General features: G+C 45.8%; 2 protein-coding genes across 8 annotated transcripts in view; one reads left to right on the forward strand and one right to left on the reverse strand.

The window, feature by feature from the left end:
- The window catches only part of CCDC158 (coiled-coil domain containing 158), a 75765-nt gene extending 72801 nt beyond the window's left edge, over positions 1 to 2964 (forward strand). For 4 of the 7 annotated variants that reach the window (XM_070394495.1, XM_070394500.1, XM_070394496.1 and 1 more), the window contains 2 exons: positions 192 to 291; positions 2728 to 2964. In XM_070394495.1, the coding sequence (XP_070250596.1) occupies positions 192 to 291; positions 2728 to 2848 (221 nt within the window). In that variant the 3' untranslated portion in view covers positions 2849 to 2964. Of the gene's footprint in view, positions 1 to 183; positions 292 to 2727 lie in introns of all 7 variants that reach the window. The other 3 variants (XM_070394498.1, XM_070394504.1, XM_070394505.1) reach the window with 2 other exon arrangements.
- Positions 2965 to 7041: 4077 nt separating this feature from the next.
- On the reverse strand, positions 7042 to 11618 carry STBD1 (starch binding domain 1). The gene is made up of 2 exons (XM_070394542.1): positions 11146 to 11618; positions 7042 to 8866 (listed from the first exon to the last, which is right to left on the reverse strand). The coding sequence occupies exons 1-2, from the start codon at positions 11351 to 11353 to the stop codon at positions 8022 to 8024; spliced, it is 1053 nt and encodes a 350-aa protein (XP_070250643.1). The 5' UTR covers positions 11354 to 11618; the 3' UTR covers positions 7042 to 8021.
- Between the last annotated feature and the right edge of the window lie 4983 nt (positions 11619 to 16601).

The following is a 16601-nucleotide window of genomic DNA, read 5'->3' on the forward strand; positions in this document are numbered from 1 at the left end:
AACAAAATAAAATAAGTTAGCATTGCAGTATTTAGATAAGACACTTCTTTATTTTAAAATAGGTTTTCATAGGTTAAGGTTTTCATTATTTGAAAGGAACGGTTGTTTAACCTGTAATTGAAAGATTTTTAAAATATATATTAAATAGATTTTTAATATCACATCTAAGCAATTTTCTAATAGCTTCACAGTCTCAGCCAATAGAAACCACAGGAAAAACATGCAGGAAGCTTCAGAACAGACTGGAAAGCCTGCAAACTCTGGTGGAAGATTTACAGTTGAAGAACCAAGGTACAGTGCACATTTGGCCAGATCTTCCTTGCTCAAAAGAATGCTCCCCTTCCCTTGAGGTGAAGCCTCCTATCTATTGGCCCGCTGTAAAGCATCCTGAATAAGCAGTTTTAAGCAACATATAAGGGTCTGAACCCTGACCAACCCCTGGATTAATTGTGTGACTTTAGCCAGGTCACTGTAGTCCTGCTCTACTGTAGATAAGCATTTGTGTGGCAATAGCTAGGGCATGATTGCGGTCAGTAGCCAGAAAACAAAATAGCAGTACACAGCCTACACAGGGCTTTGGGCAGCATGGACTGTACGCAACTCTGCCACAGGCTGCTCTGTCTGTGGAGCAGCCCTCTCTGTCTCACCGCTTCACTAATAACTCTGCCACCTTAAAGAAAGAAAAAGAGACTAGGCCACAGAAAAAAAAAACACCACTTATAAATACCCTAAAGCTGGATGAGATGTTATTGTACTCTGCAAATCACAGGCAACACTTAGGCATAAGTGCTAAGTGGATGTTCCTGTGCATATGGGAGGATTTGGATATGTTCCCATGGGCTTGGGAGGGCTATCTCGCTCTATGCTTTTCTGACATAATCCTGGAGCCTCTTTTCAGAGGGAAGTTCATTTTGAAGTATACATGTTATTCTATCTTCCCAGTTCTAGAGAAGTAAGATGCAGATGAAGGATACTTTTCTAAGAACAAATCCTTATAAAATAAATTTAACTTAGTTAATAATCATCATTGCTATTAGCATTTATTGAGCATTTTCCAGCTCTGTGGCAGGCCCTGTTCCCAGAGCTTTACTGATGTTTTCTCCATGTGACCCTCACAACAACTGGGACGTGGGCACTAATGTTACGTCACTTGAAACTACCAGTAAGATCAGTCAATAAAGCCCAAGTCACATGAGTAGGAGAGCTGGGACTTGATCTCCGTAATTTCTAACTTCGAAATCCACGTTTTACCAAATTATTATGTAAAAAGGTTCCAGATCCCTTATAACAGGGGTCCTCAAACTTTTTAAACAGGAGGCCAGTTCACTGTCCCTCAGACCGTTGGAGGGCCGGACTATAGTTAAAAAAAAAAAAACTATGAACAAATTCCTATGCACACAGTGGCTGCAAAAACACCCGGCGGGCCGGATAAATGTTTTCAGCGGGCCGCATGTGGCCCGCGGACCGTAGTTTGAGGACCCCTGCCTTATAATGACACCAGACCCTGTGGGGATAAATATCAGAAAATGTTTGATTTTAAGTTATTGTGAGCTTTCCAAAGAAGATGCAGTATCTCCTTGGCTTCATTTTTATCACGCTTTGATTGATATTACTGGGTTTATTTGAGTAACATCACCATTTAATAGTTCAAATGAGAGACTTGTCGCATTTGTTTAAAAATATATAAAGACCTTTTATTGGATACATTGTCTGGATGGGATGTCTCTTGGAAATTATGAAACAAATATGTTTTAGAGAATTTGGGGAGCATTTGTCTAGAGTGCACATATGCCTTGGCCCAGAAATTCCATTTCTAATAATTTTTTCTATAAGAAGTAATTCTACAAATGCACTAAGGTTTGTTTACAAAAGTATTTCCTGTAACATTGTTTAAAAACAAAACGAAGAAAGCAACTTTTAAAAATGTGTTTATTACCATATTGGTACATCCATATAATGGAATACTGTGCAGTCATAACAAAATGTGAGCTGAACTGGGAAGATGTTAACATTTTGTTAAGTGAATAAAGCAAGCTACAGAACAAGTTATACTACATTTCCGTTTATGTAAAGAAGAAACTCGTGTGTGTGTGTGTGTGTGTGTGTGTGTACACAGGTATGCATGAAGATATTCACCAGACTGTTTACAGCGATGACCTCAAGGGAGTGGGCTCAACAGGTGAAGGGAGCAGAGACAAAGACTAACTTGCATCTCTGTACACTTCTGAGGTGTTCAGATTATTAACAATAGTATGCATTTCTTCTATCATAATAATTATCATGCTCATTAAAATATCTGAACTATCCGAAACCGGTTTGGCTCAGTGGATAGAGCGTCGGCCTGCGGACTGAAAGGTCCCAGGTTCGATTCCGGTCAAGGGCATGTACCTTGGTTGCGGGCACATCCCCAGTGGGGGGTGTGCAGGAGGCAGCTGATCGATGTTTCTCTCTCATCAATGTTTCTAGCTCTCTATCTCTCTCCCTTCCTCTCTATAAAAAATCAATAAAATATATTTAAAAAAAAATATCTGAACTAGTAGAGACTTATCTTTAGCTCTGTTCCATAACATATGTTTTCAAAAATATACTACTTTGCATTTTTAAGAACTTCTTGAGCTCAGAATGCATGTATTCTACAATAGCAAGCTGACCTTTTAAAAAGCACATAATAGAATTAAAGCCTCAGTAAATGTTGTTATTCTAACTTTATTTTATCAACATTTTCAGCAATGTCTTCAATGATAAGAAATCAAGAAAAGAGAATACAGAAAGTGAAAGACCAGGAAAAAATGTTACTAAAGTGACACATTGCTTGCCTATTCTTTACAGAGATATGATGACAAATTAATTGTGGTGTTACTTATAAATAGTGCTCTGCAAACTTTTTTCTTTTTATGTGAAATTTTAATTAAAGATACCCTGTCTTGTAAACTCTATTTTGAAATAAACTATTCTTGAATGCTCTCCCAGTAAAACTTCAAGCAGTACTCACTAGTTGTGAAAGTATTCATAACTTAAAATGTATTACTTTGTGCTAGTGTGTTAGAATTATTATGCCTTTTCTCTCTCTCTCTCTCTCTCTCTCTCTCTCTCTCTTTTTTTTTTTTACTGGTGCTGAAGCAATAGTGTGTGTTTTTTCCAACTTAAAAAACAATATTTACATGGAAGTGAAAGATGTGGTATAATGCCCGGAACAGGGCAGACTCTGACACATGACAGGGATTCCTGCTGTGACCCTGAACTGTTTGTTCTATCATTATCAGTGGCTGTGATCAGACAACAAAATATTGGGCCCCTGATAAAAACTTCTGGAAAAGTTTCTCTTTTGCATATTAATAACTATAAAGAAAGAAGACACGTATTCTTCTTCAGTCAGTAGGTAACTTCTACGGATTGAATGGATTCGGTCTGCCTTAATTAGATTTTAACAAATTAGGGGTTTTGTATGTGGAGCGTTTCCTAACACCAATAACCAATTCTCTGTGGACACTGACTGACGTCCTCCGAGTCAGCTCAGTTCTGGCACTATCTGGAGTTAAGGTCAGCTTCTACAGACTTAAGGGCTCGGTCGCACAAGACTGCCTCCCAGTGCACGTGGCAATAGAAAGGCACAGACCACCGTACTTTTTGACTGACAGGTTATAAAGTGGGGGTTCCCACAACCTCCTCCCGAGTTTCAGTAATTTGCTAGAATGGGTCACAGAACTTAGGAAAGTGTTTTAGTTACTGTTACTGGTTTATCATAAAGGAAACAATTCAGGAACAACCAAGTGCCAGAGATGCATAGGGCAAGGGGTGCACCTGTGCATGAAGCGTCCACGCCCTCTCAGGGTGTGCCCCCTCCCAGCACTTCAGTGTGTTCACCCAAAAGCTCATTAAATCTCCTGACGGTCATGAGCCGCTTAACAGCAGGGATACATTCTGAGAAATGTGTTGTTCGGTGATTTCATCATTGTGCGAACATCATACACATGCATAAGATGATATAGCCCACTACACACCTGTTATATGGTATACCTATTGCTACAAGCCTGTACAGTACGCTACTGTACTGAATACTTTAGGCAATTATAACACAACTAGAGGCCTGGTGCACAAAAATTTGTGCACTCGGGGGGTCCCTCAGCCCAGCCTGTGCCCTCTTGCAGTGTGGGACCCCTCGAAGGATGTCCACCCCAGTGGGGACCCTCACCCCATGGAGGTTTGGCCAGCCTGGGTGAGGGGCTGAGGACCATTTTCAGGCTGGCCAAGCCCTCCAGCGACGTAAGCTCCCAGTGTCTCCTTTTTTTTTCTCTTTTTTTACCTTCTATAATTGAAACTTGGTTGCCTTTAGCGGAGGCCTACAGAAAGCTTGGCTTCCTCCATCACCAGGGGCAACTCACTCCTGCTTGCTCCAGCTCTGTGGCCACGACTGGCTTATCTGGGGTTTATTTACCTTCTATAATTGAAACTTTGTTGCTTTCAGTGGAGCTCAGAGCCGGGCCACGGCAGGCAGGGAAGCTTGGCTTCCTCCATCATTGGGGCAACCAAGCCGCCTGCTTGCTCCAGCTCCGTGGCTGCTGGCCGCCATCTTGGTTGGGTTAATTTGCATATAGTCGCTCTGATTGGCTGGTGGGTATAGCTTAAGGTGTAGTAAAGGTATGGTCAATTTGCATGTTTGTCTTTTATTAATATAGGATGGTAAGTACTTGTGTATCTAAAAATAGAAAAGGTATAGTGGAAATATGAAAACTATGATATAAAGATAAAAAGTGGTCACTTTGCCCTAACCAGTTTGGCTCAATGGGTAGAGCGTCAGCCTGTGGACTGAAAGGTCCCAGGTTCGATTCTGGTCAAGGGCATGTACCTTGGTTTCGGGCACATCCCCAGTAGGAGGTGTGCAGGAGTCAGCTGATTGATGTTTCTCTCTCATCCATGTTTCTAACTCTCTATCTCTCTCCCTTCCTCTCTGTAAAAAATCAATAAAATATATATTTTTTTAAAAAGTGGTCACCTGTATAGAGCACTTATCATAAATTAGATGGAGTTTGCAGGACTGGAAGTTGCTCTAGGTGAGTCGGTGAGTGAATGTGAAGTCCTAGGACTACTGTCCCCCATTGTAGACTTTATAAACCCTGTACACGTAGACTACACTAAAATTACAAAACAACATGAGAGTAAATCAAGCACAAGAGAAAATGATGCAATCAAGAGATTTAGTAAACATGAGATGAGGCTGCTGCCAGAGTAACAGAGCATACTGTTTTTCAGTGAACTTTTTTTTATAAGTAGAAAGAGTACGTTCTACAGTGATGATAAGTATAGTGTAGTAAATACATAAGCTAGTAACATAGTCGTCTATTATTGTTATCAAGTATTATGACTGCATAATTGTACGTGCTGTACTTTGTTACGATTGGCGTGGTTGGTTGGTTCACACCAGCATCACCGCAAGTACGTGAGTTATGCTATGATGTGAGGATGGCCACCACCTCACTAGGTGACAGGTATTTTTCAGTTCCATTATAATCCAATTCCATGGTTGACCAAATCATCTTTATTGGGCACTTTACTTATTCAAGGGTTTTTAGAGCTCATTCTCCTGTCTTCCACCCTGTCCCAGAGATTGGTGGGACGGGCTGAAAGTTCCAAACCTCTAATCACTACTACTTTCTGGTGACCAGCTTCACCCCAGGGATATATAAGGGCTCCCCCATAAATCGCCTCACTAGCATAAACTCAGGTGTGATCACAGGGCCTCACTGTGAATAACAAAAGACACTCCCTGGTCTCAAGAAATTCCAAGGGTTTAATGAGCTCAGTGCCAGGAACCTGGGACAAAGACTAAATATATTTATTATACCATATTATGCCACATGTGTGAACCAAACAAAATGAGACAAGAACATATACAAAAATGTTCCAATTGTGCCAAAGACAGTAGGGACCATGTGGCAGGAGGCTGGCTGCCCCAAACAGTCGGCACCCACTCCTTGCCTGGCACAGACCTCACTGCCGAGCTGGAGGCTGTCTCCCAGCCCCCTGCCCTCCACCACAGGCACCTTGCTTGCGGACAGAGCAGTATGCATCACTCTCTGGCCAAAAGTCCTAGTAAGCCTTCATGGTTTCCTTTCATTTCCCCTTCTGTGGGCTGGCCACCGAGGACAGGGCGGTCCCAGGGGACAGTAGGTGACAGTCTCTACAAGAGCTGCCCTCCTGCCCGGAAAACCCAGTGTCCACTGCTTCGTGAGTAAGAAATAAACTTGCCACAGCCTTCTCGCAGGGATGGTGCCTGTGCGGCGGGTGCCAGCCTGTCCAGTGCAGGTAATAAACTAGTAGGGCACACAAACCCTCACACACACACGTCATGTTTCTCCTCTAAATGACAGCATTAGTACTCTAAGCAATCAATTTTTAATAAAATTTTTAAAAATGAGTAATATTACTGTAAGTATCTCTTAAAGCAATTGGATTTACTGAAAGATTAACTTTTATTTCATCAGGTAATGATAAAATGGCGAATAAGAGAGCTCTAAAGATTTTTATTACAAATTGTTTTACCTTTAATTTTACCAAATAGAAATGCTTAGGCATTCTGGGCAGTAACAGAAAATGCCTCACTGGTAGAATGTTGACTTCATTATGAAGTACACAGCAACTTAACATAATAGTGCTATGAGCCAAAAAATCGGACATAGCTCTTTTAAGCACTTTCTGACACTATTTTCAGTTGGGTTTAAGCTTTTTTTCTGCAAAGATCATCTGTAACCAAAATTAAACAATGTTTCACCAAAAGGTGTTAACACTTATTTAAAGTTGTTTTAACATATAAGAGTTCATTTTCAAGTACAGGCATGCATACTATCCCTCTAAAGGTACAGTTTTACAAGAAATATTCTAAAACTGTGTCTCCAAAGGGAGGAGAAAAACAGACTTCTCTGTCTCCTGGTGTTTGCTTTTTCTCTCTGTCTGTTATTAATGAAGGAAAATATTAGTATTTTATTTTATATCAAAGCTATTATGGTACCAAGATTTAGACAAATAATCCAGACATTTAATAAATATATTAAAACTCTGGTTTTATTATTTTGGTTATAATAGCAAAGTTTGAATGCTTATTTCTTCTCAGAGCAAAGACACACTTCTCTCTCATTGGCCTGCTGCATTTGGTTACCCAAGACAGCCACTGATATGAAAGGAGAGGGGAGCGGGTGAAATCATTGCTGTGGGACAGCCCACCCCCCGGTTGGTCCTTGCCGAGGGCACAGATGGTTCCACAACAGCCCAGGAGTAAATGATGGGTGTGTCCCTCCCTGCAGTCAGGTGTGCCTACCTGTACCTCCCAGTGCTCTAAGAGCTAGCATTCAGGCCACCTGGCTAGCCCACACCTCAACCCCATTTCTGTTCCCTTTCCTCCTGGGCTGCTCTTGATGATGGACTGATTAGGCCCTTGTTTCTACACTAGCCTTCGATCACACGACAAAGACATACTTGCTACCTTCAAACCATACCAGGCAGGTAAAATCAAGCCAAAAACATTGGGAAATCTCATAACCTTCCTAATCACATCAAGTTGACCAGATGTTTTCTGCTCACAGTTCCATATGGTGGCAACTATTTTTAAACATAAAGTGTACAGTACATGTAGTGAAGAGCTCATTTCTCCAGCTGTACCACGAGGACATCAACTTGTTTCGCTCCCCTGCTTTAAGGATCACCCAGAGGCTCAAGCTTGAACCCTGTGCAGTGGTTAGCTTTTGTGCTCCCTGACCAAGCTTAGCCACGTCACTCCCCAAGGGGACCAAGCCCTATAGCATTGATGGGTCAGCATAATCCATCCACCACGGCCACAGAAAGCCCACACTCACTGGAAGCATTATCCACATACATATTTCTGCACATTAAACAAAAGCCACTAGCAAATCTGAAACAACTCTGCTAAACTTGGAGTTATACTTCCTTTATTTCCGATTATTGTGTGCTCCACAACCTGAGCCCCTTCCACATTCTGCAACGGTTTCTTCAACCCCCTGCAAACCGCATCAGTGAACCCCCCAGCACTTGTGAACCAACGTATCCTCGCGGCCAACTTGCAGCAGCCTATTGCTGCATTCTTCCCAGCGAGTAACTTGCCCGTTCTCCACCACCACAAACTTCCACTCGACCACTGTATCTGCTGGCAGGGAGACGGAACGAGACCAGAGCCCCCCCGAGCTGTACTGGAGGGGGAGGTAAGTGGTCCACCTCCCAAGCCTCTCATGGTCTCCAGTGACGGCAACAAACTGCACCCTAGTGCTGGTGATATAATGGATCTGGAACCTGACACTAACTTGCTGAGACTCTGAAGTCATCACTACTACCCTTTTTGTCTTAACATCCACTTCCTGACCACTGGCTTCCACAAGACTGTTTCTGCCATAGTCCGCTCCCTGGTTCGGGCTTAACGTTGGAGACTCAAGACTGCCACCGAAGCCAATATCCCCCCAAGACGAGTGCCTGGACACCATCTCCCAGTCCTCCGAGTCCTGTCTGTCCAGCTGGGCAAGGCTCACGTCTTCTTCACCTCTGTCCACGAGCAGGTTGCTAGAAGGCAGTGTCTCTGCCAAACATGGAGCTGCGTTAGCAGGCATCTCTCGTCCTTTTTGGAATCCCCTTTCTCCCATAAGAGATTCATGACTTTCACTGCCTGAAGCTTCTACGTGGCCTCCGATCGCAGATGTAGCTACAGATTGTGCGTCTGAAAACCATCCCAAAGGAGCATGCTGTCTTGAATTGTCACGGTCACCGTGTTCTCCAGGAGGACTCTGCAGTCTCCACGCTGCTTCCTGCACGCTGCCGGGGCCTTTGGTCTCTGAAACCAAACACCCGTTGCTCTCTTGAAGATGCTCTATAAAGACAGAATGTAACAGTCAGTTCTCGTGAGAGGAAATGAAGTTGGGCTGGGGAAATAGGTTTAGTCATTGAAGATTTTACCACTCATCTATCTGCAGTTCACAAAATCTATCCCTATTAAAGTCATGTACTTCATCACCTAGCTCAGACACTGACCCAATATGGTTTGTGTGCTAAGAATATGCATGTGTGCCCAACAATAAAAGGCACATCCAGGAGTGCCGAGGAAGTGGCAGGTGTACAGGCAGAAGAGTACAGTCCTCAACTTCCGCATTCCAGGCCATACTGGCGTGCACCCACGTCAGGTTGTTTGGCTCCTGTTATCAGAAGACGTACAGCCTGTGGAGCAAAGGGCTGGATGGCTACCCTACAACCTGCAGAGTGCACTCATGCTCTCAGGAACTGTGGGCAGCCCAGGGATCGGCGCTCACAGATGCTGGCAACCGCCGGTGGGAGAACACACAGGACAGCAGTGCCTCATGGGCAGGAGCTGGGGGGAGGGTGGTAGAAGAGGGCTGTTCTCTCCTTGCCAACCCCATGTGCATCAGGAAGCTCTTCAACAAACCATTGGCTTTTTACATCCGCTCACACTGTATGCTTTAAAAAATGTTCTTAAAAGTACACAATTCAAGCTCTCTTAAAGACTCAGTTTCCTTCTTGGTCACCTCCTTGATAGTCTAAATTGTTCCCTACAAGATCAAAATCTCCAGTCATACAATCATCCAAATGGGGTTCTTTTTGGTTGTTATTTTGTTTTAAGATTTATTTTTATTTTTTAATATATTTTTATTAATTTCAGAGAGGAGGGGAGAGGGAGTGAAAGATAGAAACACCAATGATGAGAGAGAATCATTGATCAGCTGCCTCCTGCACACCCCCAACTGGGGATTGGGATCGAGCCTGCAGCCCTGGCTTGTGCCCTTGACCGGAATCGAACCCAGGACCCTTCAGTTTGCAGGCCAACACTCTATTCACTGAGCCAACCCAGGTAGGGCTGTTTTAAAATTTTTAAAAATAGATTTTTAGAGAGAGAAGAAGGGAGAGGGAGAGAAACATCAATGTGAGAGTGGAGCATCAACCAGCTGCCTCCTGCATGACCCCAATGGGGATGGAGCCCGCAACCCAGACATGTGCCCTGACTGAGAATTGAACCAGCAACCTTTCGGGGCACTGGACAAAACCAAACCAACTGTACCACACTGGCCAGGGCACAGATGGGTTTTTTTTGAGGGATATGGAAGGGTGTGAGGGAAAATAGTCTTTAATTTTCTCTTTAATGGTGGGATTGGAAGTAAAACACAAACAAATATTACTCTGAATTCCCCGAATCTTTCAACCTGAAACATAGGATCAGATAAAGGAAAATGAGCTCTCTGCTCACCCAAACCAACGGCAGGAAAGGCACAGGGACAGACCTTCAAGTTCACAGATGTTATCACTGGCAGGCTGGAGAGGCAATGGCGACTTGCCCAGGAGACACTGGAAAGTAAGGTCTTCTGCCAGTGCTCCTACTTCGCCTGGCATGCCCTCTCCAAAATGTAGAGATTTAATCCTGCATGGCCATTCTACTCATGGAGTCGGGTCCCCTATTCAGTGTCCTGTTTAAGTCCTTCCCCCCCCCCCCCCCCCCCCCCCCCGGGGTGAGGCAGCCCTGCGCTGTTGTGGTGAGCGTGGGGGAGGGCCCGCAGAGCCTTTGTGGCCAGAGTCCAACCTGAACTTTGCTTTCCAGACAGAAGCACCCAGATAGCGGGAGGTGCCCCCCCCCGCGGGTGTTCCCAAGCCCAGCTCTTCCACGGCGGCGTGAGGGTGGGAGGACCTGAGTCTGTGGGATTGAGACTGAGAACATGTCCCTGCTCCATCAGAGGTTGAAGAGGGTTGCATGGGTCCCCCCAAACCTCCGCACTCCCTTCCGAAGTCCGGGAGGGGCGCCGCCACTGCAGCCGCCCGCACTGCGCCTCGCGCCGCCGGGCAGAGCCCAGGCCCACGAGAGGGACAAGGGCAGGTCCTCAGGGTCGGTCCCTGGGGACAGAGGCGAGGCGGGGCGCCGTCCTTGGAGGAACCGCCAGGGCATCCCTAGGGCTTCGGGAGAAGACGAGAAACCTGTGCGGTGCGTGCGCACCATCCTGGGAACTACTGGGCGCGGGGAGGGTCCTAGCCCGGGTGGGAAAGTTCGTCCCTGGAAATGAATGCTCCAGGTGGGCATGTTCCTCCCTCGGCGAATTTCAGAGCCCTTAGCAGATCTGCCCTGGAGACGGGGAGAGGAAGGTACAGCACCTGGTTTGGTGATCGGCTGCCGCCGGGAAGGTCCCGGGCTCAGTCCGCTGCCGCCACTCTGATCGCCTCCGGCCGACGCAGCCTTTCCCAGAGCGGCGTCCTTCTCCCGCTCCGCGTCCCCCTTCTTTCCCTTGTCGCGCATCAGCCAGATGAACAGCGCTCCGGCCAGACCCCCTCCGACCAGCAGGGCGGACCAGACGGCGCCCATGGCTGCGAGGCCGCAGCTCGGGACACGACGGCTACAGGGACCCGGGCTCGGGTCACGAACGCAAAGCCACACCTACCCGCGCGCCCCAGCCTTTTACGGTCCCCGTTGGCCGCACTCCGCGCGGAGCCCAGCCCTCTGCGCCTGAAACTCAACTTTCCCAGCCCCGCCCCGGGGCTGCAGCCCCACGCTGTGGCTTGGCGGCTCGAGCGCTTTCCTTTCCAGCGTTTTGGATTTTTGACTCCGCAAGTCGCCGGGTCGAGTGCTCCGGGTGCCCCGTTCCACGTGTGTTTCACACGCGTCAAGAACCCACGTGTGCACAGCCGCCGCACGCAAAGCCGGTCCGGGTCCACCGCCTTCCCTTCTCACGCCACTGCCCGCGAGGCCAGCCCTGCCTCGGCCGGCGCCCGGCGCCTCGGAGCCCGCCCCGCGTGGACACTCGCAGCGCGGCCAGCTGGAGGCGGGAGCTTCCCGGAACTTAGACACCGGAGAGGCCGACGTGCGGTGACGCGCGGGACCGGGGCTCAGGCTGGAAAGGAAGCTCAGCGCGCGGGTGGGGTGAGCGGGGTGCACTGCAGGCGCATTGAGAGGAAACCCGGAGACATAGTGGAAGCTCTATTCGACCACCAGTTGGGGCGCTTAGCCTCCCCATCCCTCTATAAATGCCAATCATCTCAACCACTTTCAGTCGTTGCTGCTTCCTCGACCTCTTTTCCAGGTGTGTGGTTGTGGGAACCCGCCTATTGTCTTCTCTAGCAGAGAGGTGTGGACACGGAGCCCATGAAGCCCTGGCAAAGGTCAGGGCTATGCACCCACTGTTTAATCCAGACAATGGTAGCTGAAGCAACTTCCCCACCAGAGAGTCATGTAAATCCTTACTGATAAGATAGTCTGCCTGTTACTGGAACTTGCCTGCCTAAGGGCTATAGGTGGATCCCAAAATGAATAAAAGGATGGCAAGGCCTGAGCACAAGTGTAGTCCTCACTCTTGGGATGGGCTCTCACCTGGCCCCCCAATTTCCAAATTATTATTTCTTGTCTCTTTCGTTTGCATGCGGCCCCTCTTCCAGAGCCCAAACCCTGAACCACGCGGGAGGTGGACCATTCACATGTGGTTGTTGCAAAATGAGGTATGGACTGGTTGTTGCCCAGAGACAAGCTCCCACAGGTGGGCTTATTAATAAAAATAGAAGCCTTTGTTGATTGCTAATGTATGCATTCGATTTGATCCTCACAAACAATACCACCCTGTGAGCTAAGAATCATACACATTGTTTTGTTAAAAATCAAAATTCAATCTAGTAAATTTGAAGTTCTAAACGGCTTTATTGAGTGATGTATGAGTGGGGCAGCATCCCACCTATCAACTAGAAGGGCACTGGGAGGCGTTGTACAAAATGAAAGTGTCTCATAGGTAGGAGGGTGGGGCAAGGGAGCTATTATGGAAAGAAAGGGAGGATTATTTGGCGGCTGGAACATCTTTTGGGGGGAAGAGTTTTTATTATGTAAATTGCCTCCCCTTTCCATGGGGGATAAAGCAGGCCCATGTGACAGATTACGTCACTGCTTGACCAGAAAATTCCACAGGGGTGGTGAAGATTGTTTCTGGCGCTAGCCGGTTTGGCTCAGTGGACAGAACGGACTGAAGGGTCCCCCATTCCGTCAAGGGCATTAGCTCGGTTGCAGGCTCCTCCCCAGCCAGGGACCTGGTCGGGGGCCCATGTGCAGGAGGCAACCAATCGATGTGTTTCTCTCATATCCATGTTTCTATCTTCCTCTAAAAATCAATGGAAAAAAAAATCCTCAGGTGAGGATAAAAAAAAAAAAAAGATTATGTTTCTGGGAGAAGTTAAAACTGCAGTAAGATCAGGATTTAAATCTATGTTTGGCATTGCGGGCTTTTAGTAAGAGTGATGCCATTTGGGGCTTGTAAGTTTTTTTTCTTTAACACTTTCTAAGTTCACTCTTCTGCTGATCGGATGGTTTCACACACCAGCTTCAAACTGATGATGCCCACATTTGTATCTGCAGGGTGAGACTTTCCTTTGAACTACACACTCTCACAACCAACTGCTAAAGACCACAGCTGGCCAATAGAGGCCTTGGAATAATTACTAAAATGGCTTCCTCTGGTAAAGCAAATGGCTCAAATGGGCTCCATACATGATCACATAGCAATCAGTAATGGAATGCAAGGCTCAGCCAGTGGAGTTACTGGAGGGCTGGTGCATACCTTCATATAGGTTACAGCCTCTGAAATTATAAGGGAGTGGGGAGGAAGGGGAAGGTGGGAAGGAGACCACCAACTGGGCATTCCCTCCTGGATGATAATAGACAATTCAAACCCAATTCACTCAAATCTGAACTCCTGATCTTCCTGCCCAAACCTGCTACTTGCCCTGTCTTCCCATCTCAGGAAATGGTAACCACATCCCTTCCCATTGCTGAAAAAACATCAAGAGTCGTCCTTAACTCTCCTTTTATTCCCTATTGAAGTAGCCACTCTTTCCTCTAAATATATTCAGAATTCTACTCCTCTCCATAGCAAATGCCACGCTAGTCTGCCACCATCATCTCTCACCTGGATTACTGCCACCATTTCTCATTGCTCTCCCTGCTTCTACCCGTGAGCCCCTACTGCTACTGGCTACTTCCAAAGCCTCAGCCAGAATGAGGATATCCTATTAAAACAACTCTCATCATATACTTCTCTGCCCAAGACCCTCCAATTGCTCTATACCTCATGGCAAAAACCTCTAGATCTACAGGATCTGTCCCCTGAGACCTCTCTGAGCTCATATTCGCCTGTCCCTCCTCCAGCGACACTGGTTTCCTGGACCAGAGTCATCCTTCCTGCAAATATCCATCCAGATGTCTACCCTCTCTCCCTCACATCCTTTGCACAGGTGCCATCTGCTCTGTGAGCCCTTCCCTGATAATCCAATTTTAACTACAACCCACTACTCCTTAGCATTTAGGGCAGTGGTTCTCAACCTTCCCAATGGCGCAACCCTTTAATACAGTTCCTCATGTTGTGGTGACCCCCAATTTCATTGTTACAAATTGAACATAATTAAAGCATAGTGATTAATCACAAAAACAATATGTAATTATATATGTGTTTCTGATGGTCTTAAGGCGACCCCTGTGAAAGGGTCGTTCGACCCCCAAAGGGGTCTCGACCCACAGGTTGAGAACCTCTGATTTAGGGCATCACTTCCAATACACTGTTTAATCCGTGGATTTGTTCTGTTTAATTTATCTTTCTTCTCTTTAGGATGTAAACTACATGAAAGCAGGGTTTATTGTCCTTTGCTGAATTCCCAGCTCTTAGAACATTCCCGGAGTGATGCCTCAAAGGGGCAGATTGAGTGAATGCATTAAAAGTTCCATGTATTCCCTGTCCGGAGCATTATTGTCATCTTCTTTCTATAGATTCTATATGCATTTTTAATACAGTGTAGATGTTTGTCAAGGTTTCATGTTTTAAAGTAATTAGGGATTCAATGATAAACTTTTTAAAGACCTCTAAAGTTTAAGACCACTGACAGCCACCCATACATCTCACTTCAGCCAGCCTTAAGATAACAAAACCAATTTTGAGATGAGTATGGAAATAGTGAGGTGGTAGTAAAGCCATATTTTTAAGAAAATGAATGTCACTGTGGAAAACAACATGCTTTTTGTGGACTCTGTCTTTTATGGACTCTACCTCTATTATGGAACCTGACTTACTAACTGCTGCTTAAATTTAAAGCTATTATAGATCTCATGTTTAGAATAAGAACTTCATAGAAAAATTTAGATTTGTTCTATATTATTGTCAAACTAAAAACTTGATGCCACAGGGTCAAGGTATGTGTCCTTGACCAGAATCGAACCCGTGACCCTTCAGTCCACAGCCCAATGCTCTGTCCACTGAGCCAAAATGTCTAGGGTACCTTTGCATAATTTCAAGAAGAAAGATTGGAAAGTTACTTCCATGTTGCTAGTTAAATTGCAGTTATGTCTTGCATAATATTTTAGGAGCCATAATGTAGTGCCCGTGTTCTGATTATTATTCTATTAAATATATTATAAATAAATAAAGATATGGATGAATTTTTAAGCTATATACTTATGTATTCTTCTTCCTCTTTAACCTCATGCAAGAAAAGATTGCTCATTCCTGGTGTAGTAGAGTGATGAGGACACAACAATGAAAAGCAGCTTTGTTTGCAGGTCCACAGCCATTAAAGAGGGTGGGAAGGAAGAGTTAGGGAAAAGAGAGAATTGGAGCACTTGTTTCCAGAGTCAGGTACAGAAGGTGGTGGGAAGTGGGGAATTGGTGTGTCACTCAACAGCATTTAAATGGATAGAACACTGAGAGATTTGGACTTGCCAAAGAAGAGGTCATTGGTAACTCTGCAGTGTTTGTAGGGGTGGGAGTTCAATTTCAGAATGCTGAGGTGTAAATGTGGGGAAGGCTGTGAAGTCCATCTTTGAGTTAGTTCCTTCCTTGAGAAGTCTGGAAGCAAAAGGTAGGAGAGAAGTTGAAGTGTTGCTTAAGAATAGAACAAAGGTTCAATTCCAGTCAAGGGCATGCACCTTGGTTGCGGGCACATCCCCAGTAGGGGGTGTGCAGGAGGCAGCTGATGGATGTTTCTCTCTCATCGATGTTTCTAACTCTCTATCCCTCTCCCTTCCTCTCTGTAAAAAAAATCAATAAAATATATATATATTTTAAAAATGAATAGAACAAAGCGCAAGAGAAGTTCTTTCAGAGGGAGAGCGATCTGGGCATGTGTGTAGGCAGGAAAGAGCCCGTGGAGACAGAGTGTGAAGATTCGAGAAGAGAGGAAATACTTTCTGGGGAAGTCCATAAGGGAGAGGAAGCGATGGATCAGCACATCAGTGGAAGGGTTGCCTCAGATGAAAGAGGAGAGGAGATGAGAAAGGAAATAGGATTGAGTTTTAAGGAAAGCAGAGGAGGTAGGCAATAGCCAACTGGGAGAAGAGGTGCCCTTTGGGAGACCTCTCCCTCCCTGAGTCCCTTCTCTTTCATTCCCAGTGCCCTCGTCCCATGAAGGTCCCTAACTCTAACTCTGTCCAGACAATGCAATGGCTTCCTCCTTTACCTCCGCACAAACCTCCCCTGCACTGTGATCTACTCTACAACCACTCCTGACGTGATCCTCCTAAAGGACAGCCTCCAGCAGGGCATCTCCTCTGCCTACCAGGTCCAATTCAGCCCCATATTTACCTTCATGGT

The sequence above is a fragment of the Myotis yumanensis genome, unplaced genomic scaffold (genome assembly GCF_028538775.1).
Source record: "Myotis yumanensis isolate MYYU_CA2020_CCGP unplaced genomic scaffold, mMyoYum1.0.hap1 SCAF_1, whole genome shotgun sequence".
In the NCBI taxonomy this organism is placed as follows: Eukaryota; Metazoa; Chordata; class Mammalia; order Chiroptera; family Vespertilionidae; genus Myotis; species Myotis yumanensis.

Coding starts and splice junctions, on each gene's coding strand:
- STBD1 (XM_070394542.1), bottom strand. CDS start 11,353: ATGGGCGCCGTCTGGTCCGCCCTGCTGGTCGGAGGGGGTCTGGCCGGA. Junction 8,867..11,145: donor GCAGCCGATCACCAAACCAG/GTGCTGTACCTT, acceptor CTGTCTTTATAG/AGCATCTTCAAGAGAGCAAC.